At 41.2% G+C, this 24,964-nt stretch overlaps 9 protein-coding genes across 9 annotated transcripts; 5 read left to right on the top strand and 4 right to left on the bottom strand.

Annotated features, from left to right (window-relative positions):
- Positions 1 to 168: 168 nt before the first annotated feature.
- On the bottom strand, positions 169 to 1,410 carry ATC70_009505 (uncharacterized protein; the record flags this gene model as incomplete). The annotated part of the gene is made up of 5 exons (XM_064828737.1): positions 169 to 402; positions 458 to 658; positions 716 to 796; positions 852 to 917; positions 973 to 1,410. 5 exons carry the CDS (start codon positions 1,408 to 1,410, stop codon positions 169 to 171), a joined length of 1,020 nt encoding a protein of 339 aa, XP_064685939.1.
- Positions 1,411 to 1,794: 384 nt separating this feature from the next.
- ATC70_009504 (uncharacterized protein) lies at positions 1,795 to 2,460 on the bottom strand (the record flags this gene model as incomplete). The annotated part of the gene is made up of 4 exons (XM_064828736.1): positions 1,795 to 1,907; positions 1,970 to 2,163; positions 2,226 to 2,382; positions 2,442 to 2,460. 4 exons carry the CDS (start codon positions 2,458 to 2,460, stop codon positions 1,795 to 1,797), a joined length of 483 nt encoding a protein of 160 aa, XP_064685938.1.
- A 466-nt stretch (positions 2,461 to 2,926) lies between these two features.
- On the top strand, positions 2,927 to 3,502 carry KRE5_11 (killer toxin resistant protein; the record flags this gene model as incomplete). The annotated part of the gene is made up of 1 exon (XM_064828735.1): positions 2,927 to 3,502. One exon carries the CDS (start codon positions 2,927 to 2,929, stop codon positions 3,500 to 3,502), a length of 576 nt encoding a protein of 191 aa, XP_064685937.1.
- Positions 3,503 to 8,719: 5,217 nt separating this feature from the next.
- On the top strand, positions 8,720 to 10,162 carry ATC70_009502 (uncharacterized protein; the record flags this gene model as incomplete). The annotated part of the gene is made up of 1 exon (XM_064828734.1): positions 8,720 to 10,162. The coding sequence occupies one exon, from the start codon at positions 8,720 to 8,722 to the stop codon at positions 10,160 to 10,162; it is 1,443 nt and encodes a 480-aa protein (XP_064685936.1).
- A 476-nt stretch (positions 10,163 to 10,638) lies between these two features.
- ATC70_009501 (uncharacterized protein) lies at positions 10,639 to 14,040 on the top strand (the record flags this gene model as incomplete). Its single annotated transcript, XM_064828733.1, has 1 exon — positions 10,639 to 14,040. One exon carries the CDS (start codon positions 10,639 to 10,641, stop codon positions 14,038 to 14,040), a length of 3,402 nt encoding a protein of 1,133 aa, XP_064685935.1.
- Positions 14,041 to 15,189: 1,149 nt separating this feature from the next.
- On the bottom strand, positions 15,190 to 16,531 carry ATC70_009500 (uncharacterized protein; the record flags this gene model as incomplete). Its single annotated transcript, XM_064828732.1, has 8 exons — positions 15,190 to 15,261; positions 15,319 to 15,346; positions 15,400 to 15,487; positions 15,537 to 15,690; positions 15,748 to 15,877; positions 15,979 to 16,110; positions 16,164 to 16,327; positions 16,385 to 16,531. The coding sequence occupies 8 exons, from the start codon at positions 16,529 to 16,531 to the stop codon at positions 15,190 to 15,192; spliced, it is 915 nt and encodes a 304-aa protein (XP_064685934.1).
- A 1,793-nt stretch (positions 16,532 to 18,324) lies between these two features.
- ATC70_009499 (uncharacterized protein) lies at positions 18,325 to 19,654 on the top strand (the record flags this gene model as incomplete). The annotated part of the gene is made up of 4 exons (XM_064828731.1): positions 18,325 to 18,581; positions 18,637 to 18,846; positions 18,902 to 19,111; positions 19,168 to 19,654. The coding sequence occupies 4 exons, from the start codon at positions 18,325 to 18,327 to the stop codon at positions 19,652 to 19,654; spliced, it is 1,164 nt and encodes a 387-aa protein (XP_064685933.1).
- An 81-nt stretch (positions 19,655 to 19,735) lies between these two features.
- Positions 19,736 to 20,648, top strand: ATC70_009498 (Transket_pyr domain-containing protein; the record flags this gene model as incomplete). The annotated part of the gene is made up of 3 exons (XM_064828730.1): positions 19,736 to 19,915; positions 19,977 to 20,088; positions 20,143 to 20,648. The coding sequence occupies 3 exons, from the start codon at positions 19,736 to 19,738 to the stop codon at positions 20,646 to 20,648; spliced, it is 798 nt and encodes a 265-aa protein (XP_064685932.1).
- Positions 20,649 to 20,703: 55 nt separating this feature from the next.
- Positions 20,704 to 24,245, bottom strand: ATC70_009497 (uncharacterized protein; the record flags this gene model as incomplete). Its single annotated transcript, XM_064828729.1, has 6 exons — positions 20,704 to 21,000; positions 21,060 to 21,627; positions 21,685 to 23,449; positions 23,512 to 23,787; positions 23,846 to 24,179; positions 24,240 to 24,245. 6 exons carry the CDS (start codon positions 24,243 to 24,245, stop codon positions 20,704 to 20,706), a joined length of 3,246 nt encoding a protein of 1,081 aa, XP_064685931.1.
- Between the last annotated feature and the right edge of the window lie 719 nt (positions 24,246 to 24,964).

Raw genomic sequence — 24,964 nt, 5'->3', positions numbered from 1 at the left:
TAAAGGCTGGGACTGTTGTTGTTGGTCTGGCTGTCAGTTATAGACATTTACGAATGAAATTGAGGCATACAGAGATCAAATGAGATGTGTAGCAGTATTGCATACTCAAAATGGTCAATTGAAATGAAATATATTGATTTATTCTAGAGTTTCATGTCTAACATTGGATTATAATTGCTTTCCCTTGTAATTGGCATTCAACAAGAACATTCTGCTGAACACAAGCAATCCAAATCCAATCTTGTCCTGAGGATTAGCGGGCTGTGTCAAAGACAACCAATATTTCAATCCTCTTCTCAAGTTTTCCTCGTCTTCATCAACTGATTTCATGCCACGCTCCTCAACAGCATGGCTCAGTTCAGCCAACGTAAAGCGATCCACAAGATTTTCCTTCAAAATCATCTAAAAGCAACAGATTAGATAATCACATCGCTTTATACGAATTGCTCAATCTCACCTTATCGTCTTGATCGAGGTATTCCATGTACTTGGTAAGTCTCTTCTGCAAAATTGATCTGGTTCCATAATCATTGATGCCCATATATCTGCAGTAAGATCGCAAATGTCTTCTGTCAATACGACTCAAATTGAAATCATAGCCATAGCTCTTCTCGAGTTTTTGAAACTTGGATAGCGACAAAAAGTCCTTTGGTGCAATCTATTATGTCGACGTAAATACAGAGTCGTGTTGTCCATAACTGCTAATTTCACTTACACCTTGAACATATTGTGCTGATTCCAATACATTGCGGGTCATCTTTTGTCTGAGCTCATTCAATTTCACTCGTTGCTTTTGCTGTTTGAGTCAATATAAGTGTCAGTATTCAGAGTGCGGAAACGGTGCTACCTACAACTTGGCTATCCTTGAGACATGTTCCAGGGACCATACCAGGAACGTACATGACGAGCAATGGAATCTATATTCGCTTAAATATGAGTATGTCTGAGGAAACATGTTACAGGTACACCTACAGATTCAGGTAAAACCATGAATACGAAACCAAAAGGAATAAGTTTCAACATGTCTTTCTTTGATTGATGAATCATCTGGAATTCAGATCGGCTCAATTCATAGCCCTCGTTAGCTACTTTGAGCTGCAACGCCTTGGCTTCCTTGTTATTTGCCCAAAGTTGCTTTAGTCCGTCCTTGTAAAATTTGATGAGATCTTTGGATTGCTGAATGAATTTGCCAATACGAGAGGTAGGCTGTTTGGCTGTGGAAGACGCAGCAGTCTCTGTATTAGCCTCAACGACGTGGGTATTGATGGTGTTGGTGGTAGGCTTGCCGATTTGCTCGTTACTGAAATGGATCATGGATGTAGAGAATGATCTAAGAGAATATTGAGCCAGACCGATGCGACTGATTCTAGGCTTTGCTACCGTAGCAACCAACAAGGGACGATAACCCATTGTGAATGGCCTGTTAGGATGGATGAATACGTGTTACAGGTAGCATGCAGCAGCTGTAAGTTACCTAACATTTTGTCGGATGGTGCTTCTTACCACAGATAAAGACATACTACGAAAAGCGGCTATAAAACGAAAGCAACCTTGTCTCTTTAATGAATCTCAAGAAAACCCCCCCTTGTGCTCGGCTCAATCAGGGTTGAGATCCAAAAGATCCCGCTATGCCTTTTGACATTTTGACTCAAAACAAGAGATCACGGAATCAATAGAGAAATTTATATACAGTAGTTTCGTATTTCGATGTTTATATCATGCAAGACTATCACCACAGTGTTGATTTATTCAATTTTCTTTCTTTAATATATAGAAACAATGCTTTTTTATTGCTTAAATGAGAGTCTCATAAGGAATAGGAGCAAGAGTTTGAGGAACGTTGAACTTGGTAGAGATGTGACGAGCCTCACGAGGTTGAGCAGGGATTCTCTTCAAGTTGAAAGAGACTAGAATGCAACACAAAATCAACACAACGCCTTCAATCATACCTATAAGTACTTTTACTTACCACCAGCTTCCTTGGCTTCCTTCTTCTTTTGAGCATTGGAAACAACACGGTCCAAGAATTCTTGACGACACTTGGAGTGCTTGATGTGTTCAACACGGACGTTGACACGCTTCTCCAAATAACGGTTACCAACGTTCTTGTGAACGAGGACACCGACGGAAGACTTGGTGACATTGTAAATGACACCGGTGCGACTGTAGAATGATCCAATGTCAATTCATCAAGACTATACCCAATGCTCACATCTATACATTACCCGTGGTAGAACTTGTGGGGCATACCCTTTTGGACAGCAGCATTGGCCTTGATATCAACAATATCACCAACCTTGTAGGTCTTCAAGTAAGTAGAGAGAGGGATTGAACCATGCTCTCTGAACTTACGAGAGAACATATGACGGGTACGAGCACGGACTATCATGAATGACCCATCAGTTCCATTGCAATTCAAATATGCTTAAGATAATACTTACGACCGAATGAGTGAGGCATACTGATTTTTGTACAAGGTGAAGAAAAAAAAAACAATCAAAAATTAGTCGACCATTCTGCTTTCTGATTCCACATTTCCCGCTATCGCTATCTCTGTCGCTCGCTAGTACTATCTATTGTATCGAGATCCCTTCCAGAAAACGAAAGTTTACCTGTCAAACTTTGCACAAAAAAAAAGAGAAAGAAGTCTAGTTTAAAGGGGCAATCCTCTTAATGATTGTAACCCCCTCCTCCTCCAACCGCTTCCCCGTTCAGAAAAAAATTTTCTTTGCTTCCAATGTAGTCGAAAAATGGTCACTGAGATCATGAAATGTCAAAGCCATCCAAAAAATTTGCGGCAGTTGCAGCCCCCGAGAGAGCACCGAAACCAGCAAAGAAAGGCACACAATTCACAGTGGATTTGGGCTCCTGCTCCTCTAAAAAAAAAGTTTTTTTTTCTTTCTCTTTTCTCCTTCTCTTTAACAAAATGACCGGTGCTTCCAGAACCTACAGTAAGACTTCCACTGTCCCCCGTCGTCCCTTCGAGTCTGCTCGTCTTGATCAAGAACTCAAGTTGATCGGTGAGTTCGGTCTCAAGAACAAGAAGGAAATCTGGAGAGTCGGATTGACTCTTTCCAAGATTCGTCGTGCTGCTCGTGAGCTTTTGAAGCTTGATGAGAAGGATCCTCGTCGTCTTTTCGAAGGTAACGCTCTTATCCGTCGTCTTGTCCGTATTGGTGTCCTCGATGAATCCCGTATGAAGCTTGATTACGTTTTGGCTTTGAAGATTGAGGATTTCTTAGAACGTCGTCTCCAAACCCAAGTCTTCAAGTTGGGACTTGCCAAGTCTATCCATCATGCCCGTGTCTTGATCCGTCAACGTCATATCCGCGTTGGTAAGCAAATCGTTAACGTTCCCTCTTTCATTGTTCGTTTGGACTCTCAAAAGCACATTGACTTTGCCTTGACCTCTCCCCTCGGTGGTGGTCGTGCTGGTCGTGTCAAGAGAAAGAGAGCTGCTGCCGGTGCTGGTGGTGATGATGCTGAGGATGATGAAGAGTAAATCTTTTCTCTCTCCGTTGCCATTAACTCATTTTATCATAAATAAATTTAATTTAATCTTATGGTACTAGACTAAACAATTGACTAACGTATGTGTTGGTTTTTGCATTGTGAGTTTCTTTTTGGTATGAAGGAAGTGTTGCTGTGAAATATTATTTAATGATGGAGAGCCTGTCAAATTTTTGGTTCCTTGATCCATTTATACTTCCGAACTGTCAGACAGGCCTTTTTGGAAAAGCTATTACAAAAAGCCAATTCTATGTTCGTTCAGGTCTCCAAGTACAATATGTTCCCCATAAGTGATACCACATTTGTCTTTAGGTTGCTTCTGCCAGCAATAACAAAATTTGTCTAATTTCAATCTACTTCTGATTTAGATTAGACAAATTTCAAGGCATCTGTCTGGCCTGACTCATATATGATTAATGATTTTACAATCAATCAACAAAAATCACTGCTAGTTCTACCTTCATTCCTCTGCTCAATGCTGACAACATTTTGTTTGAACGACGACCCGAAACCTCTGAGATTTCACTACTTATTGCAGGCATGTTTTGCAGCCATGAATCGCCAATGTCCAGACTAACGTTATTAAATATAGAATGGAATAAAATATCATGATAAACGATAGTGCTATGACTTGCGACATACGTCTCATACGCTTCAAGGGAATCTATTACTGTATTGCCTTATGAAAAGGACATTAAGCTTGCCTGCCAGCCCCACCAGCCAAAATTATTTCAAACCCAGAATCATAGTCTGTTCCAGATTGGACAAATCTCAATAATTTTGGACTCGATTGAACTATTTTAGTAGATTCGACTAAATAAAATATGATGATCCTCCTATACTTCTTTAAGTTTGCCCCTGGTGGTAGGGCGAAGTGGTAGAACTCCCGTATGCCAACGGGAGGATCCCGGTTCAAATCCTGGTGAACGCAAGTTGTCTGATTTTTTGACGTAGTACTGATGTCCTCGTTTGGTGTTTTGTATTCTTATCCATTATCTATATTTTGACGATTTCCGCAAGACTGTATTGGCTCTAAGTGTCGCACCTTATTAGTAGTAGATTTCTTTCCCAACTTAGTTCAAAAATATCTTAATCCCCTTCATTGCAGACATTGGGCCCACCAACAGTCTTTTCTATCCCTCAGCATGACATTTAAAGGACTTTAAATAAAACCTGGAGCTCGACTCTCCTACAAAAAAAAAACTTCTTAAGCTTTCTTGGAGTGCTTTTCAAGGCGCATCCAATGATGCTAGTTATAATGGCTGTTTTTAGTGAACTTGTTGAGCAATTCATGAGATTATGAAATAACGTTTTTGGCGAAAATGTCGAGATTTTACATATGAAGGTCCCACAAACATGGTTTCAGGGGCTGCCCTGAATTGAGAGAAACATTTTGATTCAAGATATACCATAGTAAAAGTCTTCGTTATCAAGGTGAAAAATGCGATCGTTTGATTTTTGGTGAAAACCACGAGGGGTACCTCATGCTTTTTGGTCAATTTTTGGCCATGTTTTTTTTTGATCCCCAAAAAGTTGAGCAAAGGTGTCAGAAAGTAACTGCCAGATGAGAGCAACTGTTTGGTGCTATTCTGGCGGTTTTAAGCGGCTTCCAGCACAAGAAATTGTTGCTCAAATTCACCCATTTCTTGCTGTGCTTTGCATTCTGTCGAATGCCAAGAGGCAATTCAGGTATAATGTATGCCTTGATCACTTGTTGAGTAGTGAAATTTGAAGAAATCAATGTATTGGTATGCCAGAACCAAGATACTTCCATCAAGCATAAACCATCGCTAGACTGTGAATAACCTTTATGCAGAAAAATCAGCGGCTGGTTCTGTCAAGTAGCGCTTACGGTATCCAATACCCTCTTAGATGCATATGATACTAGCATTTAATACAACTATAGATACCGTAGATACTGTAGCAAAAGTCATATCTCTATCAAAGCTTTAAGATATTTTTGGCTATTTTTATATTAAACTACGGGTTGAGCGAACGTAGGTCATTGTATAATTACATGTGTGTATATAGTCCCTCACACTACTAGTGCTTTTGCAACGACTAAATATTTTGCTCTAGAAACTTCTTGAAGTCTGGAATACCTTGTATCCATAGCAATCCAACAACTTGTATATTAGTACATAAACTCTCAAGCGCATTATCCAATAAATGTGTCTATCTCTAATAACATGAGGCATGAAGCTTGTGCAAGACTGCGTGTGTACAATGACTAAATAGCTATCTCTTCCGAGAGGAGAGTTGTATTGCCTACAATGATAGCGGTACTCTGTATGACATCAAACCTAACAATGCTTCGAAATGGCCATAGTCAGACTTTCTCCATTCATCTTCAACCACAGCTTCACGATCCAAGAACATTTATATCAGTGGCACTTATGATATCAGTTGCTTCAAACGGCTTTCTGTTTATACATTGGTTTTAATAGAGAATGTAATAAAAGACGATGATATAGTAGGCAATGCAAAACTCTTTTTATTATTAATTTGCTTGTAACTTTATAGAAAACGATGGTAATGTATGAGAGTTTGTTTAGATTTGAATAGATGCTAGCTAACTTGAATATAATTTGATTTAACTTGTATAGGTAAGAGATAGTATTGATGTGTGTATTGCAAGGTTTCGTGTATAGAATAGAGACAGCAGATGTGGCAGTATGGCTTGACTTTGTATATACTAGGCAGCATGAGTCTTGACATTATAATAGATGGCAGGCAGCAGAGATACGAGTATGGCTTGACTTTGTATATACTAGGCAGCATGAGTCTTGACACTATAATAGATGGCAGGCAGCAGAGATACGAGCATGGCTTGGTCTTGTATAGATGTAGAGATGGCACCGTGTATTAAAGTGGTTTTGACATTGCAGGAAATAGATCTACAGTATATTGCGGGACATTGGATTATTACAAAGGATACTTACCCTGTAGCATACTTGATGGACGATGAAAAGAGCAGCTTGAAACACGAGGAGACCAAAAGATGAAGCCAGGCTTCCAGGGCAAACCATCCGCCACAACTTGCATATCCCTAGCAACAAGGATGGGATGACACCTCCCGGGAAACGCACCTAGCGCCTCGTCGCATCACCCTTACGAGCTACCGGGGCAACAGGTGCTGAGGCCACACGAGACAACCACCTTACGCGCATGACCCCTAGACCCCATCCAAGGCTTCAACCAAGTATGGAGTGTTTGCAAGTCAAAATATAGAGGACCTGAGCTCTATTAATAGAGAGATGGTGAGTCATGCTGCTTTATAAGCTAGAAGTGACGAGTACATACCTGCAGAGTTGATTGTATGTTGCTATTATCTAAAAATACGAGGAAAGTGCGACCATGTTTTGCATGGACCGCAACCTAAGAGAACCATGGAACTATGAGAGCATTGTGTAAGAAAAAGCCAATCATCAGTAGAGTGTTTGATTTACTTGACCATGTATAGAGCAGAAAGAGAGCCCAAGAATATTGCAGAGAGAATTCGCTTGCAGAGAGAGTTCGCTTGCAGAGAGAGAGAGTTCGCTTGCAGAGAGAGAGAGTTCGCTTGCAGAGAGAGAGAGTTCGCTTGAAGAGAGAGTGAGTTCGCTTGAAGAGAGAGTTCGCTTGCAGAGAGAGTTCGCTTGCAGAGAGATTTGTTAATAGAGAGTAGAGATGAGATGAAGAAGAAGAAGAAGAAGGAAAAGCTGTTGAAACAACCATCTATTTATATCCTTCTCATCGACTTTTGTGTGAGTCCAGTATCCTTGCCACACTCAAATTCGTTTCCTTTTACTTTTCTCCACGATATACTACTTTGAGCGCGTGAAAATAGTACCATTTTGACGTTTGACACTTGCTCTATTTGATCCGCTTCGTCCGAGGCTTTCAACTGTTTTCTGTCTCGAGTTATGTCCATTTTGCTACTTCAAAAAGCCCTTTTTCCACCTTCACATGAAACGAGTTCCCCCATCTCTTCCTAGATGTAATTAACAGACAACTTTTCACTGGCTCAACTTCATCAAAAAGTAAACAAAAAATGTCATTTGACACTGAAACAGATGCAGCTGGTTGCTTGATTAAGTAATCTTTTTTTTTTTACCTCTCCTTAATTTCTCTCTCCAAGATCATAAGGTTCTCGATCCATCTCTCTTGTTGTTTACATCAGCCATAAACTGTCCATCTAATCGGACAATACGAGTGTTAAGGTTGGCTTACTTGTCGTTTACATCACATCGGAGCCAGCATAACTGATTCTGGACCAAGAAACAAGTGTACACCTCGGAAAACAAGCGTGCCATATGAATATTACTGCGGCAATCTCCATGGAATGGAATATAATGGATTGTTTTCGAACCAGTGCAAGTCATCTTGTTTCCAGCTATCATGGTTGCTGTCAATGATGTCAATCAAGTGTTTGCGCTACTAGATATCATCAATATGCCCACATTTACATAGTGAGTTGGTCATTCTCGTGTATCATTCCTGCAACCTGTTTTTAGTTCTTATGCCAAGAGCATGCATCTCATAAAGAGTCAACACATTTTTCATATCATTTTTTTTTTAGGGATCGTCCTCTTTTAGAAGGTATTCGGATCATGCAAGATCAAAATAATTCATTTGCTAGGCAAAATTAAGCTTTAAAAAAATCACATGTAAAGTAAACAAAAGGACATGAATTGAAGAGAGATAAGCAAGTAAATGGCCAATTTGTGGTCAAAGAGAGGATATTTTATTAGAAAGTATGTACATCATTAGAAAGCAAATCGCTTGAGGAATCCAATGGTACTATTTTCAGGGTTCTAAGTAAAGTACACATCGCGAAATTCATCAAACAAGGCCGTGGGATTTCCAAAAGAAAGAGGTTTCTGAATTAAACTTCACCTGCAATATCATTTTTGTCTGTGTGCTATTCTGTTGCTTTGGATCATGTCACGCTCCTCCTATGTCACCAGCTTGTTCTTTTTGGGTCTCACGTTGGGTACGCTGTCCATTTGGGAAGGAGTCTCACTTTCTCGTAATCTTTCCTGTGAGTATCATTGCCGTTATATTATAGTGCTTTGAGCAATCAAGGAGTGTCTTTTTTTGCCAGCCAGAAGGAATTAAAATCTCGATCGACATTCTATCACAATTCGTTGATTTTTGACCCTTTTGCGACTCGATCGATTTATTTTACGACTTTGCCAAAGCTATTCTAATCTGTTTTACGGTATCAATGACATCGCAACACCCACTTCCTGAGTTGTGGACTCATGTCGTTCGCAACAACAAGAAGGGCAAACTACGACAACAACAGCAAAATGTTTCATTCAACCCTACGTTGATCACCCCTCCTGCCGACTCGATCCAGAACGCGTCTGCAGCTAACACCACTCCTCCCAAACCTATTGCAATGGTTCGACCATTCATGAATGGTATAGAAGAGGACTCGGTATTCATAGACTTGACTACAGTTAAAGATAGAACTCTTCTGGACAAGGCACTTGTCAAGTTCAATGAAGAGGCAGAAAGAGATGATCTGTATGAGGATTTTCTAGGATATCGAAAACAAACTAGACACTACCTTGGTCACCAATTCTTGGAAACTCTTTGGCTACCAAATGCAGCTGGCCGAAAAACTCTCATCGAACAGGGAATTACCTTGGAGGATGGGACCTACCTGAAGGGCTTTCCCTCTTTTACCGAAGATGCCAACATTGTGCGTATCACTATGGAGAAGCTACCTTTTCTTCCTGCTGTCCAGCTGAAGAAAGAAATGGCGGAGCGCTTCTCTTGTTTTGGAGACGTATTGGAACATGGTATTTTCAAGACAGAGACTGGTATCTTTCAAGGTGAAGGATATGTCACCCTCAATCTCACCTTATCCAATGTTCCTGGTAATGAATGTATGGATTCACATGAAGCTGGAGTTGAATGTAGTGGACAGCGACACTTGGAACCTCTCAAGAGAGTTATCATTTGGGACACTCGCTCGAAGGAAGATGACCAGCGACAAATCCTATTACAATGGGATCAAATGCCAGCCTTTTGCCGCCAGTGTCAGAAACCTGATCACTGTCGTGCTGACTGCCCAGACTACCACAAATGGGCAATATGCTACCACTGCAACAAACGTGGACATGTATCGAAGAATTGTGATAGAAACAACGCAGAATCGGTACCTGCAAAGGTTCGTGCTGTTGACAGAACTTCTGCTAAGCCCAAGGAACGAAAGGGAGCCAAGCCTACTCTTCCAAAGAGGGCCGATTCTGAACGTCGAAGCAAACCAGTAGAAGACAAGGATCATATCATGCAGGATGCTCCTCAACCTAATGCTGATGCACCCTCCCCTGAAGCTTCTCAACAACAAACCAAAATAACTGGAGATACCATTATGGAAGAGAACAACACGAATACAAAGTTTTCTGATGCGGATGCATTAAACAGTGTTTCCAAGGATGTGCGCAGATCTCATCCTGAATTTGATCCCTCGAAAGCAGCGAAGAAGCTAACCCGCCAGGAAGGATCTTTAGATATCGGTTATGCCAGATATCAACACGCTGAAACCTCTAACCCCCACAGTGATGCCAGGCGCATGTCTGGTGATGATACGGATACGATTGATAGGAATTTGACACCACCTGCACCTCCAGGTACACCACCTTCCACCAATCTTTAAATATGAATAATATCCACTATCAACTCAAAATAGCCACCCTCAATTGCCGTGGCTTAATCAAATCAGAAAATCCCAAAAAAAGACAACAATTCATTCGATATCTTCGAACACTAGAATATGATATACTGGTGTTACAAGAAACACATGCTACAAACTCAACATCAATTGACATACTCAATAATCATTTTATCAGCAAATCAAGTCTCTGGACACAACATTGTGGCATCATAGCCCTCAACAAACATTTAACAATTAATCTTATATCGGAAGGCATCGATGAGGGACGCTATATACTAGCTTCTGTTCACCTAACTCGCGATATACAGGAATCTACAACTACAACACCAATTGCAACTATTCTAAACATATATGGTCGATCATCGCTTCCATCAGCTCGATCAGCCTTTTATACAGAACTCCTTGACATACCCATTGTTAAGGATACTATTACCAACACACTACACAACACTTTTATTATGGGGGACTTTAATTATCAATACAAGGATCGAAGGATGGACGGAACATTGTCTAGCGCCCCTAAGGAATGGACGGATCTGTTAGATGACTACTACATTGACATTTTTGGAGATGACAAACAGATAACATGGCATAGTGGGAGAAACTCGGCCATCTTGGATTATGTGTTTTGCAGTACGAATGCTCATCATCAAATTCCTAGTATCCATCAACAGTATCTCTCTCCAGAATGGACGGATCATGAATTATTAGGCTTCACTTTCAAGTATCAAGACAACAATGGACGAGGACCTGGCAGCTGGAAGGCTAACCCATTTTTGGCTCGCAATCGACAGTTTCGCAAGGCATTAGCCGAATTTCTCTTGGCTAATGAAGAGCAATTTACACTAATCAAATCCTTTTCTACTCCTCAACAACAGTGGGATTGGGTAAAAGCTGAAGTCAAGATTTTCATCAAGTCATTTCAATTAGAAGATCTGAATTGGAGGAAGAAACAACTGCATCAGTTATTGTCCAAGCGAAACAAGATGATGAGACAACACAAGCATAGAGGTTTGGTTTTCCAAGGCCTAGATCATGTCAATACTCAAATCAAACTACTGCAACACACTATAGCGGAAATTGAGATTCTCAAAGCCGGCAAGTTTTGGAGGGAAAATGGTGAGAAGTCTGCTGGTTTCCTGAAGAGGAGAGCTTTGGCCAGAGAGAATCAGCGCTCTATCACTGAATTGAGGGACCCCACTACTGATGAACTCTGTCGCGATCAACAGGGTATCTCCACCATAGCGACTAACTTCTACTCTACTCTATTTACTCCCGACCCAACTGATTCAGTAGCTCTTAGTACCTTGATCCGATCCATTCCTGGTCATTTGAAAATCTCTAGTGAACAGCAGGAATCTCTGATGTTATCAATCGACATGGAAGAACTCTTGGAAGATAGCAAACACACCCGCAGACTCAGTAGCCCTGGCCCAGATGGCCTGCCTTACGAGATTCTGTACTTGGTTTTGAAATATCCTCCGTTGCAGGCCCTTGTCACCGATGTATTCAACACAGCTCTACAGAAGGGTAAGTTTCCTAAATCTTGGAACGAAACCATTATGTGTCTTTTGTACAAGAAAGGCGATCCAGCTCACATGAAAAACTATCGACCTTTATCCTTGGCCAACTCGGATTACAAGCTTTTTACTCGATGCATCAACCGGCGTATCATGGACGTCTCTACCCAGCTTATCAGCCGCCACCAGTTAGGATTCATTCCAGGACGATATATTGCTGAAAATGGTATGATTTGTCAACTAATCATGGAAGACGCACAACGAAAATGGACAGTTGCGGAACAACGGGACGACGATCCTACATTTGGCTCTTTGGATACTGATATTGGCCTTCTCCTTGATCAAGAAAAGGCGTATGATCGTGTAAATTTAGACTACCTTCGGCACGTCTTGCTGAAATTTGGCTTCCCCCGTCCTTTGGTGAAATGCATCTACAAGTTAATGGGTGACAACCTGATTCGCATCAACCTCAATGGACACTTATCGTCCGAAGTGGCGAAACTGAGAGGTTTGAAGCAGGGTGATCCACTGTCTCCAATCCTATACAATCTAGCTTTTGAACCCTTCTTGTTGGCCATTATTAACGATCGTCAATTCCAAGGGTACCTTATGGGAACTGAACGAACCAAGCTTCTGTGTTATGCTGATGATGCCTTGGTATTTGTCCATGATTCTGCTGATCTCGCTCGGTTGCAAATACATATGTCCAGGTATTGCGGCGCTTCCAATGCCAAATTCAACTACGATAAGGTGGAGGCTTTTTCGGTATCTGGCAGAGATACATGGGATATTTGGGAGACCTTGTTGGCTCAAATCCACATCAATCATCTACATTCCGTCGAAGATGATGTACCTTTAATCTATTTGGGGTTTCCTTTGGTTCAAAGTCGTCTCCAACGTGTCAACTTCATGGGCTCGCTGGTAACAAAGATCAAAATTGCCACTCAAATACATTCTACTCGATCACTGTCGGTTGTCGGTCGAGCTACTGTCTTGAACTCTCTTTTGCTCTCCAAACTTTGGTACATCCTACGGGTTACTCCGTTGACTCTGGCAGACTTCAAACAGCTGAGATCTCTTGCCATACAATTTTTGAGAAAGAACATATTCCCCGTCATCCCATGGTCTGTCTGGACTCTCCCAAAGGAACAAGGTGGTCTCGGGGTGATCGACATCCAGCTACAAGCTTCAGCGTTGTACTTTCGATGGTTGCAACCTTTGTTGGTGTATGATCAATCCACCATTGATGCCCATCCTGTGTCATCTCTTCTCAGCCATCACATTCGAAATGTTAACAACTGCCAATTTCACCAAATCCCTTTGCTTTTTCCCTCGTCTCGTTCTCAAGGGTTACTGAAACAACGAACTGGCACTGTGGATATGATATATCGTGCTGTTGATTATCTCCCTCGTTCTTTTGGCTCTGCCCGCATTAATACAGCTACTGCTATGGCGTTGCCACTGCAGGCTGCAGTGTTTGTACCTCCCTCCTCCAGCTTCGTGCTTCCCCTTCGTGTCAAAGAAATGATGGTGGCCGACGTTTTTCAGTATGATTCCCGGCTCAATTTCGTCCATTGGAAGGATACTCGCGACCCCTCTCTGCTCACCTGGAAAAGAACTCCCTCCACAGTATTCAAAGGCCTAGCGACAGGGAAATTACAGTTTCAACCTTACTTCGAGCCAGTCTGTAGCCCAGCTCCTTTAGAGGATTCAGTCGTCTCATTTGCTCCTTTGATTGAGCAGTTTCGTCTCCTTGATGATCAACCTCTTGGTAATGTTCAGGCCTCGGCTAAGGCATTTCGTCAGGCTGTCCTTTCGTCTGTGGTCTCTCCTTTGGCATTGCGCAAAATCTCTGCGTCCAGCTGGAAATTTTTTTGGTCCCTGTCTCTTACCACTGTCCAACGTAATGTGATATACCGTCTCATTCTGGGTCGAATTCCTCACCGTCGATTTTTGCATTTTATTATGCCCAAAGTCTTTGTGTCTCCTCTCTGTCCAGTTTGTTTGTCTATGAACGATTCCCCAAGTCACCTCCTCTTTCATTGTCCTTCTAAAGAGAAAGTTTGGCAGGGAGTCATCTTCGAGTTTCTGTGGCCTACCACCTCGATTCTAGATATTAAAGAGGCTCTTCTGCAACTTGATTTCTCCAACGTTTGGTATTGCCAAATTGCTGGAATCAAGCCTTTCCGAATCCTCATTATCACCCTTGGTCAACTGTGGCTTGCCCACATGAGGTTCATCTATGACAATGTTCCTATGGACCATACAGCGATATTGGCCAGTATTCGAACCAGTGTTCGTCAGACCATTGCGGAAGATCAGTGCCATTCCCTCCTGTAATCCAAAGCCAATTATTAGATAGTTTTTTTTTATATAGTTTAGTTTAGTATATTATTCTTCATATTTTAGCTTATAGTTATCCAATTCTTTATCTAAATTGCACTCGCCTCTTCACTCTGACCTATTACTCTCAGTGTACGCGAATCAATCAATAAACAAAATTTTAAAAAAAAAAAGATTTATTTTACGAGATTCGGCTATGAAAGTTGTAGTGATCATCCTTTACAGCCTTAAGCTATCTAGGAGAACTTTTCAAGGCGCATCCAATGATGCTAGTTATAATGGCTGTTTTTAGTGAACTTGTTGAGCAATTCATGAGATTATGAAATAACGTTTTTGGCGAAAATGTCGAGATTTTACATACGAAGGTCCCACAAACATGGTTTCAGGGGCTGCCCTGAATTGAGAGAAACATTTTGATTCAAGATATACCATAGTAAAAGTCTTCGTTATCAAGGTGAAAAATGCGATCGTTTGATTTTTGGTGAAAACCACGAGGGGTACCTCATGCTTTTTGGTCAATTTTTGGCCATGTTTTTTTTTGATCCCCAAAAAGTTGAGCAAAGGTGTCAGAAAGTAACTGCCAGATGAGAGCAACTGTTTGGTGCTATTCTTGCCATCTAAAACGACCTTGAACGCGAGAAAACGCGGCTGAAATGCCCATAGATTTTGCTGTATCTGGGAGACTATGGACTGAAAATGGGAAATACCAGTATGATACTTGCCTGTATATAAGTAGCTATGTGTATATGGATGTAGAGCATCACACAAGAATTAGATTCACAGATAATATAAAGGATTTTTATGGGTAAGTAGAGTGTCAACATGAGCGTAGTAGTATTATGATAAGATACGCAAGGGCAATCGGTAGCGCGAGCTGCCGCTGTGCAGGATGGTTCTCACCGAAACGAAGCAAAGGTAGAGAGCCATCACACATTCGTATCTTATAAAAACTTTTTGTTCTACCTATTACGTACGCGCGATATGGTAAAAAGTTACTGAGCTTCTGCTATTCAAGTTATAGTTATGCAGTCTACAATGGGCATTGCATTGTAATTTATTAATTAATGAATAGTGTATGCTTGATGATAAGTTAAGTATGGTCTATAACAGAATGATAATATTACAAATGTGCAAACAGTACCGACGTTACATCATTCCAGACGCTTTCAGTGCATTTTGTAGCAATGTTTCTTCAACAGTGACAAACACAAACCGAATCTATGATACGCAATTAGGTTTGAGTGCTATTTTATGAATATGTACAGTGCAACCTACGTTGTTTGTGTTTGTAGCTTGCGTTAAACTATATATTATTAGTTAGTATTAGGGAAAGCATTAGGTATTGCAGCCACTTACTGGGGATAAACGTTCAATTTTGGTCTGTTGGCTTGCAGGAATCGCCATAAAATATATTTTACAGCCTTGTTGATATCAGCACCTCCTACTACAGTGTTACAGGGTGTCAAAAACTGTGTATGGGATATAAATTTTACCTCCGTAATCTGGGAAGTACTTTTCGAGAGGCACCCTGGCGACTTTGGCCTTGAAAAGATCAACCTTATTGAGAAAAAGCATGATTGATGTATATAGAAACCAGCGACTATTGACTACAGACTCAAACAATGCAATGCTTTCTAACATCCGATTCTATAGAATGAATTTGTGAATTTCCAAACCTCCAACATTAGTTACTATTGTTCTTACCTGGCGCGTTTCTTCAAGTAAAACTTGATCGTACTCACTGAGAGCGACACAGAATATAATCGAACTGACGGCTTCAAAACAATGAATCCACTTTCGTCGCTTGGATCTTTGTCCACCTACATCAAACATGCTAAGTATATATACGAACAAGTTAATCAAACTTCTCAGGATTGTCTTGGTCGGCTGGATCATCGCCAGTGCAGCTCATTTTCCCTCTCGCCGATTACTTACTGTATTGAGGTATGCTTTTCGTGGGCAAACTTAATCTCGGTGATTCCAGTCGTTTTGAGTCTTGCTCGCAACACATCTTGTTCGTTAGGAATGTAATCAGCTTCTGCAATGCGTTTTATGTCCTCAAAAAAGCTATCCATACTAGTGTGAGTGCAATGAACTATTTTTGGATAAGAAGATCTTACTATGGCGCAGAATCCATCAAATAAAATTCACTTGCTTTGTCTTCAATACAGAATTTCGTAGTTGTATCGGCCCAAACACTCTCAATTGCTTCTATAAGGGATGCGTCCAGTATTATTCGACTATCGCCCGAGAATTTGTAACTTTTGATAATCATTGTCTTTTCCTATATTTATGCGTCAGATATTTCTGACAACATCCCAACGCAAGCGATCGCACTCACATTGTTCACACCATTATCAAACTTCAGGTCAAAGGTAAGAATAGCCTGCACCAATGTTTGGGCGGACTCAACCAAGTTTTTATACACTATTGTTCTCCATGATTGCAATTCATCTTTGGTATATCCGTTTTGATTGATAATCTTCATTTGTTTTAATATAGTTGACTTCCCAGACTCTCCACTGCCTGAAAACCGCAGAAAAATATTGAGTCAATCTAAATTGGCACCATTAAGGCTAAATGTCCATCTTACCTAATAACAGAATTTTGTATTCTTGCTTGATCTTTTCTTTTTCGAGTTGCTTGTCAATCTGGCAACTTCTTTCAGCCTCCCTTGCATCTTCTCCTGAGTAGCAAATGCCCATTATATATGCTCGAGAAAGAGAGAGAAAGAGAGAGAAAAAAAAACCAATGATAGTGATACTTACTGTTTCCTGTAAAAGGACTCGACTGATCAAGGAGCAGAAATGCAAGAAAACGGCAATGGAAACGGTTGCGTGAATCATTTATAGCATCACTATGTAACGATTTACAGGAAATAGAGCTCAGTAGTACTATTTACTATTGCCTTGCTGCAAAAGCGAACCTATCCAAGACTTCACCATGTGTAATAAGACTGATGGTGTGCAAATGATGAATGATATGCTTGTGAGTAAAAGAGGGGTATCATATTGAGATTTGAAATTGAAATGGTTCTTTCATATATCGTATCCCGGCAAACAAACTAATTTTTGCCCCTTCAATATTGGTATACATCACACTATAAATTGAAAACTCATGATACTGTTTCGAATCTAAACGGATACATGACGTGTATGTTGCCTCCTTTAATCGTGTAATAGACAAGAACATTATTGTCCATACCATTCTACAGAGATGATATTTTCAATTTAGACCATTTTTACAAGAGTTATTTAATTCACAAGCTTTGATGAATTCAATCCCATTGTACTTCCCATGAAGTGAGAGGTACAGTATTAGGTGTGTGAACAACTCATGTCAGCAATTGCATCTTCCAATCTGCCTCAGATTTGGAAATATACAATGTTTTTTTTTCCTAGATTCATCAAGAATATAGGCTCCATTTGGTCGAAACTGGTAATATAAGCCATGTAAGGACTCTCCACGAGCGATTCGGCATCATCAATTTTTGGCCAAAATTTGTCTGTGATAGCAAGGGGAAAATTGAGGTGCCTCCCAATGTAGTGGCGAGGAAAGATAAATCTACAGCTTGCTAGAAGCCTTTTAATTTCTAACCTACATTAAACTACACAATGGCTTTCCTCCAATTCCCCTGACAAAAACATCCATCACCTTTGCCGCCTTCTGCATCCTCAGCCGTTGTTGCCTTCCTCTTGCCTTGTCTCTTTCTAAGCTAGCGTTTATCTCAAAGCATCCATGCTCTGCAGCTGAATATGCCTACATTTGACCCTTATGTATGAAGTTCCAATTGGCTTCTACTATCTCTTCTTCTCTTGTCTCTTCTCTGCTCTTGATGCGAATAACTCCTGCTTACTTTCAAGTAAGCAATTCTTTGGTTTTTGGCATCTTCAAGAAGTAAGTTGACGTACTTGCAATAGCTAGCCACATTCAACGGTTGACTAAGTAAGTTACAATCTTCATTACCATCACCAACTTTGTAGAAACTCCTTTTCCAGGCTTCTGTACTTCTTTGATGGCCATTTTACTGATACTATCGAGTGCAGTAATGATAGTAAAGAAAGAATAGAAGGAGGGCATTAAACCAAGCCTAATGTAAATCATTCTGTGTTACGTTCTTTGAAATTAAAGAGTTCTATTACCTCAACCAGGATTTTTCTTTTTCACCTTGATCACTCCTTTTATATTTAAAAACCCCTTCCCATGGATGTAGAGGGTACAATCTTACCTATTACATATAGACCCATCGTTCTGTTCTCAATAGGTATATTCGGATGGGCCATGAACCTGCTTATTCTTTCAAAGTACTCGATAGACCCTGTGTCATTACTGCAGCTTCACCAAACCGACAAACATACACCACTCTATAAGCCAATATTCATACTATCAGGCATACTATCTCTCATCGTCATTGCCAATCTGGTTATCTACTGGCTTTATGATAAAGCCTTGGCTATCGTTCCATATATCTCTGCCCTAGTGTTATTGCTTTGGCCAGGGAAGTCCCTGCAACGAAGGGAAAGAGTTCGTTTCACGAGGTAAATGTTTTATGATCCTTTTTGCGTACTACATACTAACTCGTACATTACTCAGGATGTTAAAGAGAGTGTTTTCAATCAACATATTTGCTCCAGTCTTTTTCTCTGATATCATTTTGGCAGATATGTTGACCAGTTTCTCGAATGTATTTGGCGATTTGTTTATAGCATCGTGCGTGATGCTTACTGGACATGATTCATCTTATTTCATGGATAATACGCACAATCTGTACTATAGAGACTACATGATCCCCCTCTTAATAAGGCAGGTTACAAGATACATGTGTCTCTGAATGACAACTAACAACTCCATTGCACAGTCTTCCTTATCTGATCCGATTAAAACAATGTATAGCCGAATATATCGAATCAAAGGAAAGGCGACATATATTTAATGCACTCAAATACACATCATCGATACCAGTAGTCGTATTCTCAGCTGTTCAGAGAAAAGCCGCCATTTACATTGCAGAATCAGGCACCGTACCTCAACATTGGTACTTGAAAGAGGACACCATATTTAGGTTCTGGTATGTAAAGGACACAGGGAAACCTACCGGGCAAATGATTAACAGCGAAAGTCTAGGATGATGTTTGTGTTTATTAACTCCATGTATTCATTTTGGTGGGATATTTCAATGGATTGGAACCTTTTAAGCATTACATTTGACACTCCACAAACAGAAGAGAATAGGCACCACAAAACCGTACAACTACCACCACAAAAGCACGCAACGCCCATTGTACATTTTCGACGACAACTCTACTTTTCACAGCCCATTTGGTACATTGTTGCAATCTTCTTTGATTTCCTTCTTCGCATCACCTGGAGTCTGAAACTAAGTTCACACATCTACATTCGGAAACTGGATGGAAGCATCTTTTTGATGGAACTACTCGAAGTGTTTAGACGTTGGATTTGGGTGATATTTCGAATGGAAAGTGAGTGGGTAAAGAAGGTCTACAGTTCCCTGCCTTCTGGAAGCTTTGACAATCTACGTATGAGCTTATTAGATCGCAAACCATCGTCTTCATCAGGTCTTTTATCACCTATAGAGGAAGAAGATCCGTGACTTTAGTTCCAAGCTAGAAAAAAAAAACATTTTAATCATTTCATCCATCATCCACTTCTTTAGTAATAAATTAATTCTAATATGAACACTTACAAGACTTATACCGAACGTGGACAACAACATCCCAATGCCTGTGCTCGCTCTCTTTTTGAATTGATGGAGCGTAAGCAATCCAATTTATCTGTTGCTGTTGATGTTACTACAAAGAAGGAATTATTATCCATCGCTGATGCTGTGGGCCCTTTTGTTTGTGTGCTCAAGGTAAATCAAAAAATTGCATCACACATGACATTAGTTCCCTTGATTAAAAGCATACAACAAGACACACATTGACATTGTTGAAGACTTTGACCATGATTTAGTTGCTCAATTGGAGCAATTGGCAAAAAAGCATGACTTTTTGATCTTTGAAGATCGTAAATTTGCTGATATTGGTAAGCTTGATTTGAGAGTGAGCTGTCAAGATCGATATTCATTTTAGTTGCTAGGCAACACTGTCAAGCATCAATATGCCAATGGTGTCTACAAGATTGCCTCTTGGTCTCACATTACAAATGCACACACTGTTCCTGGAGAAGGTATCATCAAGGGTCTTGGTGAAATCGGCCTCCCTCTTGGCCGTGGTTTGCTTTTGCTGGCTGAGATGTCATCCAAGGGTGCCTTGACCAAAGGTAGCTACACATCCGAGTCTGTTGAAATGGCTCGTCGTAATAAGGATTTCGTTTTTGGCTTCATTGCTCAACACAAGATGAACGAGTATGATGATGAAGATTTCGTAGTCATGTCTCCTGGTGTTGGTCTCGATGTCAAAGGAGACGGTTTGGGACAGCAATACAGAACCCCTCATGAAGTTATTGTGGAGAGTGGAGGAGATATCATTATTGTCGGCCGTGGTATCTATGGCAACCCAGATCAAGTTGAGGCTCAAGCCAAGCGTTATCGTCAAGCTGGCTGGGATGCTTACCTTGAAAGAGTGCGTCTCCACAAGAAATAAATGAATTGATCATTGTTTATTTGAAATAAGAGAAAAAAAAAAGACATAAATTAGTTTACCATGATGGCCCTGCTTGAGTCCAATCAGCAACATAGGAGAATGCTTGAAATTCTTGTTGTTCGACACGATTCAGGACACTGTTGATGGGAGTTAAGGCAGGTCTCTCACGCGTAAATTCTTCGTCAAAGTTAGATGTATCAAGAGGACCAGTGATAGACGGGCAGAAGGGAGGAGGTACACGCTTGGCAAGCATGTCATCCCAATTAACGCCATGGAAGAAGGGATGCTCTTTGATCTCGGCAGCATCGGATGGACCAGCACCTAATCTCTTTTTGGGATCACGATTCAACAGCTAACATTCATGCAACGCATCAATAACCACGATAGTATACTCTACGTATCCACACTTACTCTCTGACAGATGGAGACGGAATCTCTCGACATATTTACAGGATAAAGGATCTCATCTTCGAGGATAGCGTCGAAAATTTCATCCTCGTCTTCACCACGGAATGGTGATTGACCCAACAGCATTTCATACACAAGGACACCAAATGCCCACCAGTCTACAGCACGGCCATACTTTTGTTCCAGCAGGATTTCAGGTGCCATAAACTCGGGTGTACCACAGAAAGTGCCTGTAGTGTCATCATACCAGATGTTTTCTTTACAGAGACCGTAATCAGCCACCTTGATATGACCATCCAATCCCAACATGATGTTGTCCAGCTTCAGATCACGATAAATGATACCCTGACTGTGGAAATACTCCAATGCCAACAAGACTTCGCAGGCATAGAACTTGGCTCGTCTTTCAGAAAATGGTTCTCTTTGAATGTGCCACATCAAATCACCACCACTGACATACTCCATGACAAAGTAGACGCGAGATTCGGTTTGGAAACATGATTGAAGACCAATCAAGAAGGGATGTCTTTCACGATTAGCAGCTTGGAAGATGCGTTTCTCTGATCGAACGCTACATATCAACTAGATGAGTATTCAGCTCACAAAGCAAGCCAGTATAAGCGTATACCTTTCAATTTCATCATTGTCAATGATAAAACGCTTCTTTAGCACTTTGACAGCGTAAAGACGCTTATCATATTTGTCCTCTGCCAACATGACTTTGCCAAAGTTACCTTTACCAAGAACAAACAAAAAGTTGAAATCGTTGAGTGTAACACGTCTTTGAGCTGCTTGCTGCTGCTGCACTTGTTGCTGTTGCTGCTGTTGTTGCACTGGTTTTGTTTGCACAGGCGGACGTGCTACTTCCATCGCAGACGGTGTCTGCGTGTACACAGGACGTATGTTGGGTGAATTGCCACCAGAAACAGGCTGTTGATAAGGTGATTGAGGACGGGCTTGCTGTTGATAGCGAGGATCAAATGGTTGTTGTTGCTGGTAACGAGGATCATTGGTTTGAACTGGGTATTGCTGTTGTTGAGGCTGGTAAGGCTGGCCATGAGGGGGTAATAGGGGTGGAGGAGAAGATTGAATGCGGCCAACAGGACTAGGTGGCATTTGCATATGTTGCTGCTGCTGTTGTTGTTGTTGCTGTTGTTGCTGTTGTTGCTGTTGTTGCTGTTGCTGTTGCTGAGGAACAGGCAGCGGCTTTTGTTGATTCAACGACAATTGAGACATTTGATCACTGAGCTTATTCTCGTCCTCATGGCGTGATGAACGACTTGGCTTATTGCTGCTTGTAGTCGAAGAGGTAGATGGAGTGACAGTAGCACCTTCCAGGGTCTTGCGCTTGTTGGCTGCCTTGATTTCAGCCAGCATCTGATTTGCCATTTCCATGGATAAACCACAAAAATCAGGAATAAAATGTTGACATTTTGTATGGCAAGTAACACCACATTCAGAGCACTTTTTAGCACCTTTAGATCCCAAGGGTAACATGTATCCACAATGACAACACCAATTGGCGCCAATGTTGGTGATGGGCTCGAAACGATGAGGAATGCGATGGTTCAGCTTGTCTTCATCAGCATCCTTGTCGGCATTCGCTTTGGAAATGCACTTGGTAACCACCTTTGTAAAGCACTTTCTGTGACATGTGTACTCACAATCTTCACACTGATAACCACTGTTGACCATGAACTCCCCGCACAGAGCACAGCGCATGATGTTGTAAAACTTCTTCTCGACAAATTGATGGCCATTCATTTCATGGACTTCCTCACGTCTTTGTCTGACAGCACCAGCACGACCCAACTTGTCCAATGGACGACGATTGGCAGCCTCACGCACAAAGTTCACTCGAAGTAGCATTTCACCCGAGGGCTCCACATCAAACCAAGCTTGGATGCCGTCTTGCGTAGACTCAGCATGGGATGGCTGCTGAGGGACAATTTGTGGCTGTTGCTGCTGGTTAGTAGTAGGATCAATGCCCTTCTGCTCTTGCTTTTGATACACTTCAGCTGGTACCCAGCCAGGGCCACTCTCTTGTTGGATCTTCTTCTTACGTAAGCCCTCTGCAATGTCAGTGATCTTGAGCCAAAATATACCAATAGGTAAACTGCGCTCTGCCTCTTGATCGTAGATAGAGATTTCAACTTCGGTTGCCTTGTTGACATGTGTCTCGCACATGTCGAGCCATTTGTCATTGCGAGACAGCTTGGATCGATACACAATGTTGCCATCAATTTTGACATAGACAATCGTGTCTGGCATTTTGAACATTCTCGTGGGCGCATGAGCAAGCCCGCGTGCCTGTACAAGTTCAAGCTGTAGCTTTCCTGTCACTGGCCTTCTGAAGCCTGGAGGCATACGAGCTGATGGTGGCGTTTCCAGTTCTATGTACACGAACATGGTTAATCGATGGATATACACACTATATGAAAGAGCTGTTTCTCACCATAATCATCGTCATCGTCTCCCTCTCCAATATACAGACTCTTGTACTTCCGCAAGGCCTTTGTCAAAAGATTCAATTTCTCAATGCTCTCGTACATTTGTCCTTGAAGTTCCATGCGTCTTCTTCTGTCGCTCAAGGAAGGATCTCTGTCCATGACATCAGCCATTGTTTTGATACCTGCCAACACTTTGTTCTCGACATCTAGCTTGTACTCTAGTTCATGCAGTTTGAGAGACACCTTTGATTTGTTGTATAAAGTGTCCGTGGTCAGCAAATCTGTGCCCAATGTCAGTATTTCATGCACACACGCTGGTTACATCATGCTTGGCATTACCTAGCGTTGAATATTTTTTCACTGGATGATGGGTGTCTGAGGAAGGGCCAATGCTGCTTGTGCGAGGAGGAGTTGAGCCATCACGGGGATTGAGATGTCCATCTGATGTACTGCCGTTGCTGTGGTCTATATCCAACTCCTTCTTGGTTGCCATCTTGGCAAGTTCCTCTGTAAAGTAATCAATATACTTTTGACACTCTCTTATTTCAGTGTCACACTGAGAGAGAGCATTGCGATCAGTCAAGAGCGGCTTCAATTGGTATGCTTTGTCGCGCATCCTTTCATTCTGAACGATCTTGGCCTTGAGCTCATTCACCTTGGTTTGATATGGGTCCTATTGTGTGCTATACTTGTTAGGGAATCTTTCCTAATGCAAAATTCCTATTAATCCTACACTCATCTCTGATTCAGCCTATGAGCGATATTGTTGAACTTTTTTGGTTTGATAAAGCTAAAAGAAAGTCTTTGGTATTGCCCTGATGGATTTATGATATTGCTGTCTCGACGCTTGGCTTTTTGTTTATTACAGAAGTAAAAGAATTAAAAGAAGACCAAGACTCACCGCGTCGGCCAGGGAAACTAGTCTTTTGCAGTTGAATTTCAGCATGCTGGACATCAGCCAGCCAGAAAATAGGTACACTCTATACATTATTTGCATGATGATACTGGAGAACACGTTTCAAAGTTCACATGCACATGCTAGAATCATGTCAGATTATAGAACTCAATTTAAACCTGAGAAGGCCCATTATATAGCCAAGCAACTGATTGCTTGACTAATGAATCCTGTTTTATTTGATGCTGACAAAACATTCAGGTAATCATTACATTCAAAAAAAATTTATCAATGGGTACTGTTGGTTGGCTCATCCAATGCCATTTCGACATATATTCTGGCAAAGCTGAACTTCCCTCTTCCCAATCCACTCTTTCCCCAAATTGCATACATAGATAGCAAGGAAACGCCACTGGTACCGCCTTACAAAAAGAAATGATTTTGGCACGGAAATGGACGGAAAACTCAGGGATACGAATAACACTACATGGGAATACAGGGAAACGCAGGGAAACGTTCATATCTATGTAATTTACATGCAGTGGGGATCGTATTATATCCTG

This window comes from Mucor velutinosus (assembly GCF_035048745.1).
Source record: "Mucor velutinosus strain NIH1002 chromosome Unknown tig00001563, whole genome shotgun sequence".
NCBI classification, from domain to species: Eukaryota; Fungi; Mucoromycota; class Mucoromycetes; order Mucorales; family Mucoraceae; genus Mucor; species Mucor velutinosus.
This window is presented reverse-complemented; position numbering and strand designations above follow the sequence as displayed.